The 21,815-nt window shown below is 45.7% G+C and overlaps 1 protein-coding gene across 11 annotated transcripts in view; it reads left to right on the top strand.

The window, feature by feature from the left end:
* The window catches only part of LOC118400820 (neuron navigator 2-like), a 151,738-nt gene that overhangs the window by 76,465 nt on the left and 53,458 nt on the right, over positions 1-21,815 (top strand). For all 11 annotated transcript variants that reach the window (XM_052474745.1, XM_052474747.1, XM_052474739.1 and 8 more), the window contains one exon: positions 6,973-7,098. In XM_052474745.1, the coding sequence (XP_052330705.1) occupies positions 6,973-7,098 (126 nt within the window). The remainder of the gene's footprint in view (positions 1-6,972; positions 7,099-21,815) is intronic.

Genomic DNA, 21,815 nt, shown 5'->3' with positions numbered 1-21,815 from the left:
CTGTGGGGTAGCAGTCTGTTGGAATACACACCGAGTTCAAATCAAATCAAATCATGCAGTTCACATCATGCTTCCCTTTTTTGCCTTCAAGTTTACAATTTTTCAGAAACTGAATCTATGGCATTATTTAGGAGTTTATACTATACAAAATAAAACAAATTATTTAAACAACAGCGCAGAAACTGTGTGTTCACTTGTGTGCCTTTAAACGGGATTTGACCTCATACCCTCAGGTCCTTTGAATGTGCCATAGTTATGTGCCTATATTTGTACAGTACTTGAGTAAAAGTAAAGATACCTGAATAGAAAATGACTCAAGTAAAAGTCACCCAGTATACTACTACTTGAGTAAAGGTCTTTAGCTTTAAATATACTTAAGTATCAAAAGTAAATGTATAAATCATTTCACATTCCTTATATTAAGCAAACCAGACGGCACGATTATAAATGTTTACTTTTTTTACGGATTGCCAGGGGCACACTCCAACACTCAGAAGTAATTTTCAAACGAAGTATTTGTGTTTAGTGAGTCCGCCAGATCAGAGACAGGGGTGTTATTTTGATAAGAGTCTGAATTGGACCATTTTCAAAATGTAACGAGTACTTTTGGGTGTCAAGGAAAATGTATGGAGTAAAAAGTACATTATGTTAGGAATGTAGTGGAGTAAAAGTAAAAGTTGTCAAAAATATAAATCGTAATGTACAGATATCCCAAAAACGACTTAATAAGTAGTACTTCAAATTATTTTTACTTAAGAGTCAGTGGGATCTCGCATTTTGCAACACAATCGGTTTGAAAAAGCATGTGAAAATATATTCTAAAATACATTCTTTAATCTATTTCAGAATGTATTTTTAAATACATTAACTGCATTTTCTGAACCATTTAACATATATTGTGATATACATTTGACCTATATTTATATATACATTTTACATGAATGCTGTTATATATTTTGGAATGTATTTCAAATGTATAAATAAATACAATATTTAGCCAATTTTAAATATTTCACTGTATTTTTTAAATCTATTTAAAAATCTATTTTGTGTTTTTTTCTGGTTGGGTTAACACATAGGCCTAATACTAACGTGACCTTTAAACTCTACTGGGTTTCACTCTGTTTTGGACCAAGGCCTGACGTGGTCGAGTGTTGAGTGACTTAGTACAAATGAGTGATCTGCTGCAGGTTAACTGTCTCTGCTCAAACTAACCGGTGTTGTTCAGTAACCAGAGTTATTGGATGGCCCACTGCAAGCACGCAACTCTAAAACCTAAACATTGGCAGATATTCAAGTTATTGATTTTATGCCCTTTGAAGAGGTAGGGACCAACATCAGACCACTTCTATGAACTTGTACTTCTATGAACTTGTGCTTTGGGTTGTGTATATACATATACACTGCTCAAAAAAATAAAGGGAACACTTAAACAACACAATGTAACTCCAAGTCAATCACACTTCTGTGAAATCAAACTGTCCACTTAGGAAGCAACACTGATTGACAATACATTTCACATGCTGTTGTGCAAATGGAATAGACAGCAGGTGGAAATTATAGGCAATCAGCAAGACACCCCCAATAAAGGAGTGGTTCTGCAGGTGGTGACCACAGACCACTTCTCAGTTTCTATGCTTCCTGGCTGATGTTTTGGTCACTGTTGAATGCTGGCGGTGCTTTCACTGTAGTGGTAGCATGAGACGGAGTCTACAACCCACACAAGTGGCTCGGGTAGTGTAGCTCATCCAGGATGACACATCAATGCGAGCTGTGGCAAGAAGGTTTGCTGTGTCTGTCAGCGTAGTGTCCAGAGCATGGAGGCGCTACCAGGAGACAGGCGGTACATCAGGAGACGTGGAGGAGGCCGTAGGAGGGCAACAACCCAGAAGCAGGACCGCTACCTCCGCCTTTGTGCAAGGAGGAGCAGGAGGAGCACTGCCAGAGCCTTGCAAAATGACCTCCAGCAGGCCACAAATGTGCATTTGCTCAAACGGTCAGAAACAGATTCCATGAGGGTGGTATGAGGGCCTGACGTCCACAGGTGGGGGTTGTGCTTACAGCCCAACACCGAGCAGGACGTTTGGCATTTGCCAGAGAACACCAAGATTGGCAAATTCGCCACTGGCGCCCTGTGCTCTTCACAGATGAAAGCAGGTTCACACTGATCACATGTGACAGAGTCTGGAGACGCCATGGAGAACGTTCTGCTGCCTGCACCATCCTCCAGCATGACCGGTTTGGCGGTGGGTCAGTCATGGTGTGGGGTGGCATTTCTTTGGGGGACCGCACAGCCCTCCTTGTGCTCGCCAGAGGTAGCCTGACTGCCATTAGGTACCGAGATGAGATCCTCAGACCCCTTGTGAGACCATATGCTGGTGCGGTTGGCTTTGGGTTCCTCCTAATGCAAGACAATGCTTGACCTCATGTGGCTGGAGTGTGTCAGCAGTTCCTGCAAGAGGAAGGCATTGATGCTATGGACTGGCCCACCCGTTCCCCAGACCTGAATCCAATTGAGCACATCTGGGACATCATGTCTCGCTCCATCCACCAATGCCACATTGCACCACAGACTGTCCAGGAGTTGGCGGAGGCTTTAGTCCAGGTCTGGGAGGAGATCCCTCAGGAGACCATCCGCCACCTCATCAGGAGCATTCCCAGGCGTTGTAGGGAGGTCATGCAGGCACGTGGAGGCCACATACACTACTGAGCATCATTTTGACTTGTTTTAAGGACATTACATCAGTGTTGGATTAGCCTGTAGTGTGGTTTTCCACTTTAATTTTGAGTGTGACTCCAAATCCAGACCTCCATGGGTTGATAGATTTGATTTCCATTGATCATTTTTGTGTGATTTTGTTGTCAGCACATTCAACTATGTAAAGAAAAAAGAATTTAATAAGAATATTTCATTCATTCAGATCTAGGATGTGTTATTTTAGTGTTCCCTTTATGTTTTTGAGCAGTGTATATACCATATGCCACTGACCTGCTTGGAAATATATTGCTTTGTACTTGGTTTGCTTGCATTGAATTACATTTGCGTTATTTCTTAATAACAAAGTGAGCCAGTCAATGAGTCATCCGCTGTGGCGTGTCTCATGGCAGCAGGCGGTTAATTCAAAATCATAACTTGTCTTTTGTTTCCCCATGTCGGTGCTGTTGTTTTGTTTACAGGAAGGCATAAGGAATACACTCCACTCCCTCCTTTGACAACGGTTAGGGGTTTTTACCTGTCCGGCTGGTTCGTCAACAACTGGTCTGACTCCGCTTTAATAGCTGCCTACAGTTTAGCTCCAGTCACATCAGTCACTGTCTACCTCGAACCACTCAAAAGAGTTCGTCCCAGGAAATGTGGCTGCTGTTTAGGTCTTTTGCTTATCAGAGGAAATGCTGGGCTTTTTGTTCATGCTAGTGCTGCCGGGGCTTGCGTGTAATTGGTACTTCCTGATCTTTGAGATGAAAGGTGATATTGCATTTAGGTTGGTGTCTCTCTCTTTCATCACTCACTATGAAGTGTTATTACCTAAAGCCCATAATCAGGTTGGCTTAAACAGTAACTTTTTAAAGAGTAAGGATTTTTTGTACAAATGATTTTGGGGAGTAATCATATAGTCTCTCTGTTTGCTCAGTTTGAGGGTAATTTCCTGATTCCTACAATTCTAAAAGTTTGCCTAATTTATTTGACAAAAAAAACAGTCATTGTGTAGAGAATCATTGTACCATCTAAACCGCTTTGAAATATATTTTCCATAACCAAAAATATTGTATTTTCAGCTGTTTGAAGCTGGTGTATAAAACCGAAAGTGAAAGGAAACGTAGGAATGGGCCGCATAGAAATAGCGCACATAGAACATGTGGCTTCTTATACTTGCTTTCAATAAGAATGACAGATCAATAACTCACATTTCTATGTGAATTTGGTTGGGTTGCCCAAAAAGTGACCTATTGCGGCCTTAACAAATCATATCCCTCCTCCAGTTAATGGGGGAAGATGCTCTGAGGAAAATCATTCTAATCAGCTACTCCCTGACTCACAGCCCATACCCCCGAGACATTTACCCCGGCCCCTCCTCTTACCCCTACCCCTTCCGCAAACAACACCCCCTCCCCTCCTGTGCTGGGGCTCTCCTGTCCTGTACTGCCATGTCCTTCCCCTCTTCCTCTCACTCTGCCTCCGCCTGAAACACTGAGCTTGCAGCTCCCTGGTCCTTCGTCTGCTCCTTCTGTTACCAATGACCCCATCATTCCTCCTAAAGAGCTCCGCCATCTGAACAGACTTGACGGGGATGAGAGGGCTAGAGAGCGAGAGAGAGGCAGTTGTGTTAAGGAGAGAGAGAGTGACAGAGAAAGAGAAAGATATACAAAGAAAGAGAGGATAGTAGTAAAGGAGAACTAGCTGGGTGACTCGGATGACTTTGTGTTGGACCACCTTTAGTTTACCATTCAGTAGTGAAATCTCTCCTCTGACCAACCTGCAGGATTGGCATTTTCTAGAAGCTCAATATTGACAGGTATGTTTTCCAATCTACTCAAATTTTTTAAAAAGCAGAAGATAATAAAAAATGTTTTATGTGAAAAAGCCTAAACTGACTGAAGGACTTCAGTTTAGGTTCAGGCACCTTATGCCGAGGTGGGTGTGCTAACCCAAGTAATGACTCCCAAAATGTGTGGACAAAACCCAAGTTAATCAGTAGTCCCATTGAAATGTGGCTTTCATTATGGCTCAACTTCACCTGTTCAACATTGATTTGGGAGCTGTCGTGTCTCTACACACCAAAGCCATCAATATACATGGTTATAAATGGCTCTGGGACACACAACATGACAATGGTAACATGAACTTCCTCACTTCTTGTTTTCGAAAACCAAGCCCTCAGATTGGGTGTTGCTCAACTCTCCTAACAATTAGAGATAGAAAATGCTTTGCAGTAACAAACCCATAAACATTTTTACAAAAGTAGTACTACAGGCTTGGGAAGCAATTGTATGTGTTTAATGAGTGGTAGTTTAAACAGAGGCAGTTTCCCATGATTTCCTGTCACACTCCAAGACACGCCGAGACTCCCTGCGTCACCTGGATTAGCGTGAAACCGTGCTCGGGATTATGTGAAGTTGCAGGGATGACAGTAAAGCTGTGCTTTCAATGGGAGTGCCTCAATGAATTTATCTCAACCTAAGCTGGTAAGCCTATGGCGTTGCTCTGGGCTGAAGGCATGACAATGGCCCTCGAAATGAGTAACTGAAAATGGGTAATTATGGGGGGGTTAGTTGGTGTTGACTGAGAGCAAATGTGAATGTTTATTTAGCTGCGGCGGGGTTAATCGTCTCGTATGCTGAGATGACGTTGGGCACGTTCTTCTGTTTTATATGTTGACATTTCTTCCGTTGTGTCAAACCCCCACCTCTCCTACTGCAGGGATGGTGTGACCGTTCTGAATGCCCGTGCCATATTCTGTAGCCATGTTGACAGGAGATATCGTGGTTTTTCTTTTTTTGCGGTATTATTGGCACTGACATCACACACATACTATGTGGAATAACAATGATAGTGTTACCAGATGATACGAACCAAATATGCGTCTCCAACTGAGCTGTCTCCAGTGCATTTTCCAGATGACATACGGCATGGTTGTTCTGTATAGGGGTCTTCAGGTCAGACACAGCATAAAGGTATATAACAGGATTGTAGTGTGTTGAAGGCTGTAATCCTGTCAGTGAAGTGGATCGGTACAGCCTGTCATGTAACACAGCAGAGACAGAGATGTGACAGATACAGGGACAAAGACAGAGACAGGGAAAGAGACAGGGACCGAGACAGGGACCGAGACAGAGACCGGGACCGAGACAGGGACAGAGACAGGGACCGAGACAGAGACCGGGACAGAGACAGAGACAGGGACAGAGACAGGGACAGAGACAGGGACAGAGACAGAGACAGAGACCGGGACCGAGACAGGGACAGAGACAGGGACCGAGACAGAGACCGGGACCGAGACAGGACAGAGACAGGGACAGGGACAGAGACAGGGACCGAGACAGGGACAGAGACAGGGACAGAGACAGGGACAGGGACAGAGACAGGGACAGAGACAGGGACAGAGACAGAGACAGGGACCGAGACAGAGACAGGGACCGAGACAGAGACAGGGACAGAGACAGAGACAGAGACCGGGACAGAGACTGAGACAGGGACAGAGACAGAGACATGGACCGAGACAGGGACCGTGAGACAGGGACCGAGACAGGGACCGAGACAGAGACCGGGACAGAGACAGGGACCGGGACAGAGACAGGGACCGAGACAGGGACCGAGACAGGGACAGAGACAGGGACAGGGACAGAGACAGGGACAGAGACAGGGACCGGGACAGGGACAGAGACAGAGACAGAGACAGAGACAGGGACAGAGACAGAGACAGAGACAGGGACAGGGACAGGGACAGAGACAGAGACAGAGACAGGGACAGAGACAGAGACAGAGACAGAGACAGAGACCGAGACCGAGACAGAGACCGAGACAGAGACAGAGACAGGGACAGAGACAGGGACCGAGACAGAGACCGAGACAGGGACAGAGACAGGGACAGAGACAGGGACAGGGACCGAGACAGAGACTGAGACTAGGACCGAGACAGGGACCGGGGCCGAGACAGTGACATGGACAGAGACAGTGACCGAGACAGGGACCGAGGCCGGGATAGAGTGGCACTGAGACAAGGACAGAGACTGAAACAGGGACCGGGACATATACAAAGACAGAGACTGAAACAGGGACATAGATATACACGGAGACAAGGACAGAGACAGGGACTGTGGCAGAGACAAGGACAGGGACAAATACAGAGACATGGACAGTGACCAAGACTAACAGGGACTGTGACAGAGACAAGGACAGAGACCAGGACAGACACCGATATTGAGGCAGGTACAGAGACTGACTGACAGGCCTGTTGTGTTGTCTGTCTGCAGCTACATGACGGACGGCGGGCTGAGCCGGTACACGCACTGCCTCAACCGCCTGCCAGATGGCATGGCCGCCGTCCGAGAGACGCTCCATCGCAACACATTCAAGGGCCAAGGGGACTCCACTGACAGGTAGGTCAGCACCACACCTTCCCCTGTCCCCTCACCCCACCTGCAGTATCTGGGTCAGGTGAGGCTTCTGTTCCTATCGAGGAACCATGTACCGGACAGAGGTTTACTGTAAGTTTGGCCAGTTTTGGATTGGTTTGTGGATTAGGTCCCTGCTTCTGCCAAAGAATCCAGTAGAATGTTGAGTCATCCAATAGGATCAGTCTAGAAGCAACAGAGCTGCCATTGTTGGGAGGCTGACTGAGTCTGAGTGAAAACAGACTACATTTTCCTCAGTGCTACAGGCTATGGATGGGTAATGGATGGTTTCAGAGTAGACAGTAGACACTCACAGCCCCCCATTGTCTTCAGCCAACCAACTCCTTTTTGGAGGTAATTGGTATTTTGGTATTTTATTAGGATCCCCTAATAATAATACTCTTCCTGGGGTCCACACAAAACATGAAACATAATACAGAACGACATAATACAGAACATCAATAGACAAGAACAGCTCAAGTACAGAACTACAAAATATCAAGGTCCGATAGGGAAGAGGTATTGTGTCGTGAGGTTTTCCATTATCTTTAAAAAAAATATTTAAAAAAAAAACTGATTTGCTGTTCATTTCAGCAATATGAGAAGGGAGTTCTCTAATGGCTCTATACAATGCTGTGCGCTCTCTTGATTCCTCTCCCATGTGCCTGTGTTACAGATCTAGACTACATTGCAGGCTCATCTCTTCTCTGATTCCCTTGTGGTGTTTACAACCTAATGAATGGAGGTCAGAGAGGTACACAAAGACGATCCAACTGTGTTCCTCCGCACAGAAAACTGCCCTGTGCGCTTCACGCACAAACCGACAGGGGTTGTCCTGATTTATTGATGAAGGTGTCTACAGTCGTGAACAAAGGTTTACACCAGAAAGGACACTACTATCTTAAATAGACATCACAGATGGTACGGCAACACAGTCAACACTTGTTAACAATACCGTTTTTGGTTTGGGCCTTTGTTGAGAGATCAAGAATTCCGTCGGGGGGTAATTAATTAAGGTGGTTCCACGTATTAACAAGATTAGTATAAAGCACAAACCCGGTGCCAGCCCACCTCCCACAGAGTTAGAGCTAATGGGACACATTAGAGGGGTTCTAGTGGCTGTAATAATGGACCACCTTACACGAGAGCAGCTGAGCTCACGTACTGGCAGGAATAACAACCATAACAGCAGAAACAGTATCGCTACCATTGATAATTGCACGGACTTCCGTCATGCACGTTCGCAAAGAAAATGACAATTTTATTGCCGTACCTATGCCGTCTTTCGTGTACCTGTGAAGTAACTGTACATGTACTCTTGACGCATGAGGGTGCCGATTCTTTTACTCGACTATCCATCCTGCAGAATGTTAGATAGTCCCACCCCACGGTGTCCAACCTGTCTGGACACAGCCCTCTTTACTCCAGGCATGGAAACTCAGTCCTCCTTCCCCCCTGTTACCCTGGGCTCCAGTGGTAACACAGTCCACAGGCCACGACTCGACAGACACACTGAGCTTCTGCTTCCAACGGGAGACATAGAGGACCAGCAAACTCTGGCAACATGGCAAACCAGTTGTTTTGTCATAAAAAAAAAATTAAAAATTGAAATACTTTTTTTTTACCTCTGTTTCATCTGCTCTTTATTATACATCTTTAGAATTGTAAAGATTGCTCGGCATGGTCAGGTGAAGATTGTGACAACACGAACAAGAGAGCCTTAATGAAAACCTACTTTTGCGTCTTTTCTTTTTTACCAACGGTTCAAATTAGGTGACGGAGAGGAAGTACGCCGTAAAATCAGACCTGTGATGTGGCTGACAGGACGGTGTAAGCTGTGTCCTAACCATGGTTGTGTAAATGTATGCATGTGTATTCTGGAGGCTCAGAGCCAGTGTGTGTGTGTGGGGGGGTCTGGTGGCAGTCCGCTGCCTCGAGGCAGTCTGAGGTAGACAGAACAGTGTAACCTGGCACCCTGCCTGATTACATGCGTTCTTCTCCCCCAGCCGTCGCAGTTGCTCAGCCTTATTGTCTTTGAGATGCTGACAACGGTTTAAAAAAAAGCCCCTACGCTGTGTCTCTCGGACTCTGATCGATGCTCCACTCTGTAATCTCAGCCCTACAAGGGCTTTTTGAAAGCGGCATTTTTGAAGGGAGGACTGTGTTGTCTCAGACAGAGATGCATCGGATATTTGATTTGATGTCGAAACCTGGCCCCTTTTTATAGTTCTTACAGTAGTTCCAGAGTACTTGTGTTCGCCAAAAGCTCTTTCCACCGGTCTGTTTGAGCATTTGCGCTGCGTTTAGCTCGGCCGCCCACACATTTCAAGTGAGAATCCATCCCCTCAAAGCTATACCTACAGTACACCGCTACAGTACAAACATGCATTTGTATTCAGATGATGATCAGAGAGGCATACACACACACACGCAGAGGAGTGGAGCACCAGCCATGTATGTGGGAGTAGCAGAGTGCGCTGGAGGGGGCTTGAATCGGGTGGAGAGGAAAAAGAGAGAGGGGAGGATCTTCCGTGTCTCATTGCTCTAGCCCCAGGACTCTCGACTGTACACACACACACACACACACACACACACACACACCTCAACCAGAGAGAGAACTAGCAGGGAGGGGCTCCACTCCAGTCTGTCGGGGAGCACAATGCTGATAGCTTAGAATCCTCCGGTTTTGTCTGTCTGGGCTGAGGGCTGATAGTGATCAGTGATAACCCTGTGCCGTCTGGGTGGCTGTCTGGGTGGCTGGCAGAGGGCTGTCGTCGTGACCGTGCTGTCTGTCTGCTGGGCTGCTTACCTGTTGAGTGCAGCTCCTTGGTGTGCAGACCGGGCTCCGGCTCTGCTGTGTTATGCATGCAGTGGGAATGAGAGGCTGTCTGCAACGCAAAGGGACAAACTGGATACAGAGAACAATATAACAAAGTGGAGAATGTAAGCTGCGGAGTAAGTGTTTTTTTTTGTTGTTGTATGTTTATTAATGTGAATTGGCATGTTTTAAATGTGATGTGGAGGAATGAGAAGGTACTCAGGGTCGGTGTGATCGGACGGGATGTCACTCGGGCCTGTTTGCTATTGAAAGACTTCCTATCTCGTGTAATGTTGATGAACGGTGAGCCATTCGTTATGATCTCGGAGTGGCCCACTGGCTCTCTTACCCAATCACAAGCTAGAAGTCCAGCTGTGAAAACCAGAGGAACAGCCCACTACACAACAGATAAGTGAGCAGTGTCATTGGGCTCTAACGGTACAAGCAGAAAGTGTGAGAACTTACGGAGGAGAATGAGCATTCTTTATGTCCATGTGATTTGCGCCCTGGGAAGAAGTGAAGGACCTCCCTTGGTTCTCTAGGGATGACATTATGCCACTGCAACACGGGGAACGGCTACGAAAGGTTGACGACCTCCTATGGAGTTCACGTCAGTAGCTTCTGAGCAGATGCCACTTGTTGACACAGTTAAAGGTGGCCCATGTGATTTAGTTTAGGACACGGTGTGATATTGGCTGAAATCTCGGCAAACACTTCGCGAACACAAGCACCATATTGTTTTATTGTCTAGGAGTTAAACCAGAGAGATAGAGGAGTCCAGAGTGGTGTGAAAGTGATTTAGCGATGTGTTGCTGGCTGTGTTACATGCCCGTCCCCAGGAGCTGTGTGTGTGGGGGGTGGGGGGGAAGAGCGATGGGACAACGTGTTTTATCTGTTCATCTGGTTAAGAAACCATCACTTCGCAGAGCAAGATCAACACAAGCGATGCGTTGGAAGATCGGCGATCAAAATCCTTTTCGCTGACGGCACGTGATTGGGCTGTTGTATGAGAATCAGATGGAAAGCCAAGCCTATACGGAAAACAATGAATGAAAATAGCTTTTTTTTTGTTACATCTCAGCTCTTGACCCCAGCATGTCACGTGGATAGGAAGAGAGGCCTCTTCAAACTCCTCGCCACGCTGATGTGAAACTACATTGTGTTTGGCCCTTCAGTCAGAGTGTTTCGAAATAGAGGCGTTTCACACCCTAAATTGTGGTAATTGAGTGCTCCAGACAATAGTCTTAATTATGCTTGAGAGGAATAACACCCTGCAGCCGATTGGTATGCAAATGAGTCGGCGTGAAAAGGAAGCAAGGAAGGGAAGGTGTAAATCGTACTCTGTCACCTGGAGCGATGGATGATGGAAGTGGATTTAATGTGGCAGTGAATGAAGTGCTCTGTCATTTCCCTGTGTCTTTCTCTGCAGAAGCGATAGAATGTTCAACACTCAGAGAGCGATAACAAAAGAACACACAACGCTAGTGTGACTCTATCAGCCTTTGTTATTGTGGCATGTCATGTTGTGGATTTGAGCTTTGATTGTGTGTGTGTGTTTATGTTTGGACAGAGGAGCCTCTTATTTTCCACCATAATTTGCAAATAAATTCATTAAAAATCCTACAATGTGATTTTCTGGATTTTTTTTCTCATTTTGTCTGTCATAGTTGAAGTGTACCTATGATGAAAATTACAGGCCTCTCTCATCTTTTTAAGTGGGAGAACTTGCACAATTGGTGGCTGACTAAATACTTTTTTGCCCCACTGTATGTCTGCTTGAGTAACTTTGCGTGTGGGGTGTGTGTGTGTGTAGAGCACTACTCCGCCCTGTGACCTGATATTCCACAGTCCGACTCCAGCTCCCACCGTCTCAGCAGAGTAACACTGGAACAAGGAGAGGGAACTCGGCTTGGGTTCACATCAGAGATGTGAAATCACAGCCAGACCAGGAGCACATAACACATGATCATTTTACATTACATTTGATCACTCTGGGTCAAATGTTTTGCTGGTAGCAGCTAGCAGCCAATAGCTTGCAAAGAAACTGGACTACTTAAGGTACTGCACATGCTCAGAAAATAAACAATTTGACTTAGCTAATTATATTTAGGTCAGCTTGTCAGCAATGTCTTTTTTCGTCATTTCTTTTTCATTCGGAACCGAATTTATTCAGAAGTGGAATGTTTTTTTTCCCAGGACAGCTGAAACTACAGAATACAGTGGAAATTGTGTCATTTCTCTGCTGCTTGATTACTACACTCATTTGAGAGACAGACACGCGCGTCAGAAAGAGAGAGCGAGAGAAAGAAGGGGAGAGAGAGAGAGAGAGAGACTGAGTCCGTCGAGAGATTTGTTGTTCTGCTGAATTCCTGGCAGTCCTCCGGCTTTGAGGCAGCCATGCCATTACACACGACTGGCTTCAGAGGTTTGGGCTGCTAGCCTGCTAGCCTGGAATGTGCCAATCAACCTCCCTCTACACACTGAATCTGAAGCTAAATGTATAGCGGTCCCGTTTTATGATGCACTGTTAGAAAAAAGGGTTCTTAAAAGGCTGTCCCCTTTTTGGTTCCAGGTAAAAAAAAAACGTTCTTGTTCCAGGTAGAACCATTTTGGGTTTCATGTAGAACCCGCTGTGGAAAGAGTTCTACTGGAACCTAAAACGGTTCTACTTGGAACCAAAAGGGTTCTACCGGGGACCAAAAAGGGTTCTTCAAAGGGTTCTCCTATAGGCACAGACAAAGAACCGTTTTACGTTCTAGATGACAACTTTTTTCTAAGTGTGCGTAAAAAAAAAACACGCATATAAATATAATACTACATTTTATATTTTATGCTTGTCAAGTGCGGTTCTGCTATATGTGTGTTGTTGGTTTCTGCTTATGAAGCAAATTTAAAATATGGGTCAGTCAGCTTGTTAGAGTTTGTTAACAGTCCTGGGCGACCACCTTACTTTCAGTCAAGATCTTTGTGAAATGCATGTCACTTGAATATCACTGGAAAGTGAAGAGATATTGAACATGACCAGGGGGCTGGTTTGGCTTTCTTGCTTAATGTTGATGTTTTCCTCTGAGTTAGTGAGTCAGCCATTTTTAAAACTTGATCCCTGACCCGGGGACGTGACCCTGAACAATCCTTTTAAGGGAAAGCAGGGAAAGAAAATGAGCCTCATTGGAATGTACAATTTAGATTGGCTTAGGAAAATCCACCAATGTGTCCTCCTGGGCTTGTTGTCTTTACAAATACCCCCCAAGCACCATCCACCTGGCAAAATAAAAGCATTTGGTTTGGACACATGTGGGTTTAAAGCGCTTCTTAGGTTAGCTGTTCTGAGATCATGTTAATAGCTTATTATTGTTTGAACATCTCAGAGGTAAAGCTGTTCTGAGATCTGAGGCTTGCCTACCTATGTCTGAAGGACCTCACAGGTTCTGTTCTGTTTTATCAGCTCTAACTTGGCTGTCTGGATGGTGACTCAGAAGCTGAAGTGGTGTTTGAAGTACTTCCCAGGTTAACTCTGCTCCCAGTTCAGATTACTCCCCTCTGTGGCAGTTCTGTGTTTGTGTGTGTGAGGCCGCCACCCCCTGTGGCTGCCTGTCTCGCTGCAGGGGGAGAGATCAGTCAGTCAGTAAGTCAGTCAGTGTGCTGTAGCGGAGGACTGAGTAGGACGGGGGAAGTGTAGTCAGTCCAACTTCAGCTGCTTCCCTCAGCGAGCTCCTAGTAGCTCCTACTGCAGCCAGGGGATATCACAGTGGGCTGCTACTGCTGCCGGCTCTCTCAGGTATGGACGGACAGACAGACAGACAGACAGACAGACAGACAGACAGACAGACAGACAGACAGACAGACAATTCTGCAGGACCACAGCCATGTGGGTCTGAGTTGCCTTTGGCTCACTATCATTGTCTTGTTTGTGTGAGATTAGAATAGAGAATCTTTATTTGTGGTGTTGTGGAGCTTTACAATTTTGTGTTGGAGTTTAAAACGGGTACATTTCTTATACATTTTTACAGGTGTGTTTGTTGTAATGGATTATTTTTAGACGTAGTGAATATGTGACAAAACCTTCACAGGAGCTCCTAAAATGGCAGCTAAATGTAATTTATCCTTGAATGTAGCGCATCGCTTAAATGTCAGGCCACGTGTTCCTATTCATGCATGCAAATTGTCCTTAAACAGTGTTGCTCCTTTTGAGTGATGTGTTTTATTAATGTGAACGGTTCATTGCCGAGTGCTGAAGGCCTACAGACAATGGTTACAGAGAGCTTCCCTCTGGGCACAAGCTGGTTGAATCAACGTTGTTTTAACGTAATCTGTCAACGTATTGTGCCGTAGAATCTGTGTGGAAAATACATTGGATTTGCAGAAAGTCATTCACTGTTGTTTTGAGGATGACATTTCAACAACAGAATTGTGTCATAATGCTAACCAATTTTCAACATAGACAAACCTTGTTTAAAATATGTTGAATTTGTGCCTTTGAATCAACGTCAGGTCTTCGATGTTATATCCGCTATCGGGAAAAAACAACAGGCTGGGCAGCACCTCCTACTGAAGAGTTGATCTATCTACAGCTATCCATTTGGTCTCCCATCCAGGGTTTTAACATAGCCCAGCATTGATATTTGCAGATATTTCAGAGACAAAGTCAAGGGCCGGAAAATCGTGCCAATATATCCTCCAAACTCCGCCTTCGATGGCATTATTACTGTTGCACAGCGAGTTACCAACATATACAAATAATGATTTACATATTTTCATTCAAATCTTTATTATTATGACATTATTCATACTATTTAATCCTTCCACAAGATATAGTCCCGACACAAATCGTGGGTTGCTACCCAAGCCGGCTGGTCGTTCGATCTATCGGTTCGGTTGCCAGAGACGACACCCAGTCGTTCAGTCATTTTGTTCGGTATCTATGGACGCAAGCCAGTCGTTTGTTCGAAATGTCCATTGCCATATTGGCTTGCAGCGTCCTTATCCCTTGCTTGCTAGTGTAACCCTCTCACCAGGCTCGAATTTGACTCTCACGATATGACCTTACTTAGAATATCTCAACGGATGTTAGTTAAGAAGGACGTCTCCAAGACGAATCCCTATTGTAAACTCACTAGGGTGATGACAACTAGAGTATTAACTTCAGATAGAACAGACATAAGGTTCAGGCTCTATATGATCGCATTTTCAATGTGCCACATCAAAAGAAATAAAAAGGAATCAACCCCAATGGTTTCTCACAACCTATGCCCAAATGACTTGCAAAGCCGTTGGCGCGCGTTGGAGCTCAAAAGAAATGACGACACACATAAAGTCCCGAAGCACCCCACCTCACGACTCGTAGATATTCCCTCGGCGAAGTATGGCAGTTCCGTGCAGGTGTCCTCACGAGATCCACAGCAAGCACGGCTATCAATGATGACTGTACTCCGTAGCAGCAACAGATATCCCATGGAAACATGCACTCGTTAATCTTCCACAAGCAATTCTCTCCAGAGAATGGTTGTTTGTTGCAAGGAACCACTTTACAAAATAAAATGCATCATTATTCCCATACCATTATTACAGAGAATAATGCAAATTATGCTACCCTCTGCCTATTGGCTACTTAGCTTATTCAAGACCGTCTCTAAATACAACACTGCCCCTTTAAGACAAAAAAAGCTCTTTTACCTGACTTGCTTTCCAAAGGTTTCTAGAAATGTACATGTTTTGTGCCCTTGTAGGAAGCAATCACTCCCCCCTTGTTGACTACAAGTGATCTATAACCGGCCTAATAACTCACTAACTAGCAAAGGATATGAACAAAATATGCACACGTTGCTACGTGCAGCTCCTGCTTTGATCTCAAAACAAGCGCATCAAATCATGACCACTCATGCTGTAAACACAGTCCAGTTCAAAGTGAATGGCACAGATCCATATATGGCAATGGTCTATTTTGCATACAGGCCTACTGCAGCTCTGATTGGTTATACACACCGGTATGTGTGGAGTACTGGCTGAGTCCTGCTTGTCAATGCAACAGAATCCTACTCCGATGCCTTCTGCCTACAACAAAATCTCTTGCATAGTTCATTTTGTTTCGGTGTGTTGCATTGAAACTGGCTAATATTGCGCTGATTCGATCACAGTTGCCACAGTAAAGAGAAACGTTGATAGTGTTAACTAAGGGGGAAAACTCTCAAGTTCAATCTCGTGCTTCTCTGTGCGGGTTGATATTTCTTCTGCGCAGCAGTGCCGGGGAAGCTAGGGGGAACATTATCCCATTCAAAGGCACTTAAATTCACCCTCGTTCACCCTCTGAATGGCACACATACACAATCCATGTCTCAATTTGGGTTGCTAGACGTTCGCGTTATACGCCTATCCATCCACACCGACCAACCACCCTCCTTTAGTTTTTGCATTAAGCAACCTTTCGTCTAATGTAACCATACTAAATGTTACATATCACACCAATTGGATTGTCCCGGATTTACATCTACTATGTTACGCCTAGTGTGTGAAACTAATGTAACAGTTTTAATTCAACATTAAAATGAGTAACTCATCCATGGCCACATTTTGAGGTGACTGTAACTCTAAAAATCCTATTATGTCATCATAGAAAAGCGTACATGTTCAAGATAGCATGCAAAGGTCGCAGGTCAGTGGAGATCTTCACAATACAAGTATCTGTGCAGAATCCCGAACGGCATTGATCACTTGCACCATGTGCTTTGAATGTAATCTCAACTGCGATCCAGGTCATTTTGTTGTGGTATTAGATGAAGCACAGTGAGAGCACATTAAGTTGTATAAATACAGAAATATCTGACATTGTATTCCAATTAGAATTTTGTTCTGCTTTGAAATGGTTGAAAGTGCAGTGATAACACATTTATATGACAGCTAAACCAAACATCAGACATTGTTTTTCTATTGGAGTCTGGTGGTGCATAATGATAATACATTGGGAATTCAACAAACGTCTGCCAGTCTTTTTGATTGGGCGAATAAAGGTTGAAATGTCATTGATCAACGTCTCAACCGAAAATTATCCATATTTCCACGTTGAAATGACGCGGGTGTGCCCAGTGGGTTTGTCTTTGCCTGGTTTGTTTTTTGTCTGTGTAATGACCTGAGCAGCTTGGAGTTAGGTGTTCATCGCTTGGCAACAGCTTTGAATATATTGCTGAGGGGGTGAGAAGTCTAGTAGAACTAATGTCTTCCCACCCTGACCAAACAGAGTGGACATGCAGGACAGTGTGGTGTGGGGGCCTCTGGATTGAGCTCGGCTCACTTCCCTCCACTGGCCTCTCAGACCAAAGTCACCCAATGTCTTGTCCCAGAGAGTGTCCACTGATCCCCTCACTCCTCTGGGGCCCTGTGTCTCTAATCCTGCATTCGCCACACAGAAACAGGGGGGTATACAGTGTGTGCCGCCACACCACCCCAAATCACTCTATAGAGACCCCAGTCTTTAATATCTAAACAAACACAACAATATCAACTCACCTTAGTCTTTCACATACTTTTCTGGTCATGGAATATATTGGTCATCTTTCTTTGCAAGTACACATTTTTGATAAGAGACAATCTCCCAGTCAAGGGAAACGAGAGGAGGGATGGGAAGAGAGATGAGAAGTAGAAAGAGAGAGAGAGAGAGAGAGCGAGCGAGAGAGCGAGAGAGAGAGCGAGAGAGAGAGAGAGAGCGAGAGAGAGAGCGAGAGAGAGAGCGAGAGAGAGAGCGAGAGAGAGAGAGAGAGAGAGAGAGAGAGAGAGAGAGAGAGAGAGAGAGAGAGCGAGAGAGAGAGAGAGAGAGAGAGAGAGAGAGAGAGAGAGAGAGAGAGAGAGAGAGAGAGAGAGAGAGAGAGAGAGAGAAGAGAGAGAGAGAGAGAGAGAGAGAGATTATTCAGACTGGAGGAAGCAGAGACAGCAGCATCAGGAGCCGGGGAGGGGAGGGCCTAACCTGTACCTAACCTATATCTCCCCCAGGCCCTGGAGGAGCTACAGTATCAGTCAGCCTACATGGGTTGAGAGCTCACTCTACCCCCAGTCAATCTCTGACTCACAGCCTAGAACACCCCCAGGAGACTCCCTCCTCCATTTAACAAATAATCAGGGTTGATAGCATAGCAAAGGGTGAACAGTAACCTGTCTGAACCTCAGCCCACCAGCCATGATTAGTCCTGTGCTGGGTGGCTAGAAGCAGAATGGGTCCATCTGAAATATGTATTGTTTTGACCACTTCAGTTCTCACAAGTCCATAAAGTATACAGTAGAACTCTCCCAAGCTGAAACGGAGGACGGGAGACATTCTGCATACTGAGTGACTGTGTCTTTGTGCTGGACCTCTTCCACCTTTGCCACCCCACTCCAGCCCCTGGCCTTGTCTTGCATGTCTCGGCCCTGGCTCAGTGAAAATATGAATTGTTTTTGTGTGTGTGTGTGTGTGTGTGTGTGTGTGTGTGTGTGTGTGTGTGTGTGTGTGTGTGTGTGTGTGTGTGTGTGTGTGTGTGTGTGTGTGTGTGTGTGTGTGTGTGTGTGTGTGTGTGTGTGTGTGTGTGTGTGTGTGTGTGTGTGTGTGCGAAGACCTGTGCAGTGAAACAAGGGCTGGATTGGGCACTGCAGAACACACCTGGTGCTTTACCACTGACACTTACCCCCACTCCAGTGGGCCGCCAGTGTTTTATGTTAATGCCAGCTCTGGTGTTATGGTGTTTCCATCAGGAGTGTGACACTAAAGACTTCTGGTGATCAGAATCAACAACCTCGGCATCATTCAAGACTGTTGCTTTGTGAGAAGGTGTTAAAGTTCACAGTTAGACATTGTTATGTAAATGAAAGCTGAAAAGTACCCAGGGTACTTGCCTTGGCTCCAAGTTAGAGTAGGTCCGCCGGAGCCATGGCCTAGGGAGACACCGGTGCCAGCCCATGTAGATGGAAACAGAAAAGTCTGAGCCTTTTGGGTAAAACATTGTGGTAAATCCTCAATGGAAATGTAGCAACTGTGCCTGGCTTAGGGTTGCAGAGGGAGGGTATATTACTGGAAATTTCACATTTTACCAGTAAACTACCAGAATGTGGGATTTTATGTAATCTATTTTTTTTATTTATTTCACCTTTATTTAACCAGGTAGGCTAGTTGAGAACAAGTTCTCATTTGCAACTGCGACCTGGCCAAGATAAAGCATAGCAGTGTGAACAGACAACACAGAGTTACACATGGAATAAACAATTAACAAGTCAATAACACAGTAGAAAAAAAGGGGAGTCTATATACAATGTGTGCAAAAGGCATGAGGAGGTAGGGGAATAATTACAATATTGCAGATTAACACTGGAGTGATAAATGATCAGATGATCATGTACAGGTGGAGATATTGGTGTGCAAAAGAGCAGAAAAGTAAATAAATAAAAACTGTGGGGATGAGGTAGGTGAAAATGGGTGGGCTATTTACCAATAGATTATGTACAGCTGCAGCGATTGGTTAGCTGCTCAGATAGCTGATGTTTGAAGTTGGTGAGGAGATAAAAGTCTCCAACTTCAGCGATTTTGCAATTCGTTCCAGTCACAGGCAGCAGAGTACTGGAACGAAAGGCGGCCGAATGAGGTGTTGGCTTTAGGGATGATCAGTGAGATACACCTGCTGGAGCGCGTGCTACGGATGGGTGTTGCCATCGTGACCAGTGAACTGAGATAAGGCGGAGCTTTACCTAGCATGGCCTTGTAGATGACCTGGAGCCAGTGGGTCTGGCAACGAATATGTAGCGAGGGCCAGCCGACTAGAGCATACAAGTCGCAGTGGTGGGTAGTATAAGGTGCTTTAGTGACAAAACGGATGGCACTGTGATAAACTGCATCCAGTTTGCTGAGTAGAGTGTTGGAAGCGATTTTGTAGATGACATCACCAAAGTCGAGGATCGGTAGGATAGTCAGTTTTACTAGGGTAAGCTTGGCAGCGTGAGTGAAGGAGGCTTTGTTGCGGAATAGAAAGCCGACTCTTGATTTGATTTTCGATTGGAGATGTTTGATATGGGTCTGGAAGGAGAGTTTGCAGTCTAGCCAGACACCTAGGTACTTATAGGTGTCCACATATTCAAGGTCGGAACCATCCAGTGTGGTGATGCTAGTCGGGCATGCGGGTGCAGGCAGCGATCGGTTGAAAAGCATGCATTTGGTTTTACTAGCGTTTAAGAGCAGTTGGAGGCCACGGAAGGAGTGTTGTATGGCATTGAAGCTCGTTTGGAGGTTAGATAGCACAGTGTCCAATGACGGGCCGAAAGTATATAGAATGGTGTCGTCTGCGTAGAGGTGGATCAGGGAATCGCCCGCAGCAAGACCAACATCATTGATATATACAGAGAAAAGAGTCGGCCCGAGAATTGAACCCTGTGGCACCCCCATAGAGACTGCCAGAGGACCGGACAGCATGCCCTCCAATTTGACACACTGAACTCTGTCTGCAAAGTAATTGGTGAACCAGGCAAGGCAGTCATCCGAAAAACCGAGGCTACTGAGTCTGCCGATAAGAATCTGGTGATTGACAGAGTCGAAAGCCTTGGCAAGGTCGGTGAAGACAGCTGCACAGTACTGTCTTTTATCGATGGCGGTTATGATGTCGTTTAGTACCTTGAGTGTGGCTGAGGTGCACCCGTGACCGGCTCGGAAACCAGATTGCATAGCAGAGAAGGTACGGTGGGATTCCAGATGGTCAGTGACCTGTTTGTTGACTTGGCTTTCGAAGACCTTAGATAGGCAGGGCAGAATGGATATAGGTCTGTAACAGTTTGGGTCCAGGGTGTCTCCCCCTTTGAAGAGGGGGATGACTGCAGCAGCTTTCCAATCCTTGGGGATCTCAGACGATATGAAAGAGAGGTTGAACAGGCTGGTAATAGGGGTTGCGACAATGGCGGCGGATAGTTTCAGAAATAGAGGGTCCAGATTGTCAAGCCCAGCTGATTTATACGGGTCCAGGTTTTGCAGCTCTTTCAGAACATCTGTTATCTGGATTTGGGTAAAGGAGAACCTGGAGAGGCTTGGGCGAGGATCTGCGGGGGGGCCGGAGCTGTTGGGCGAGGTAGGAGTGGCCAGGCGGAAGGCATGGCCAGCCGTTGAGAAATGCTTGTTGAAGTTTTCGATAATCATGGATTTGTCGGTGGTGACCGTGTTCCCTAGCCTCAGTGCAGTGGGCAGCTGGGAGGAGGTGCTCTTGTTCTCCATGGATTTCACAGTGTCCCAGAACCTTTTGGAGTTGGAGCTACAGGATGCAAACTTCTGCCTGAAGAAGCTGGCCTTAGCTTTCCTGACTGACTGCGTGTATTGGTTCCTGACTTCCCTGAACAGTTGCATATCGCGGGGACTGTTCGATGCTATTGCAGTCCGCCACAGGATGTTTTTGTGCTGGTCGAGGGCAGTCAGGTCTGGAGTGAACCAAAGGCTGTATCTGTTCTTAGTTCTGCATTTTTTGAACGGAGCATGCTTATCTAAAATGGTGAGGAAGTTACTCTTAAAGAATGACCAGGCATCCTCAACTGACGGGATGAGGTCAATGTCCTTCCAGGATACCCGGGCCAGGTCGATTAGAAAGGCCTGCTCACAGAAGTGTTTTAGGGAACGTTTGACAGTGATGAGGGGTGGTCGTTTGACTGCGGCACCGTAGCGGATACAGGCAATGAGGCAGTGGTCGCTGCGATCCTGGTTGAAGACAGCGGAGGTGTATTTGGAGGGCCAGTTGGTCAGGATGACGTCTATGAGGGTGCCCTTGCTTACAGAGTTAGGGTTGTACCTGGTGGGTTCCTTGATGATTTGTGTGAGATTGAGGGCATCTAGCTTAGATTGTAGGACTGCTGGGGTGTTAAGCATATCCCAGTTTAGGTCACCTAACAGAACAAACTC

This window comes from Oncorhynchus keta, chromosome 22, assembly GCF_023373465.1.
Source record: "Oncorhynchus keta strain PuntledgeMale-10-30-2019 chromosome 22, Oket_V2, whole genome shotgun sequence".
In the NCBI taxonomy this organism is placed as follows: Eukaryota; Metazoa; Chordata; class Actinopteri; order Salmoniformes; family Salmonidae; genus Oncorhynchus; species Oncorhynchus keta.
Note: the sequence above shows the minus strand (reverse complement) of the source record. Positions and strands in the feature narration are given on the sequence as shown.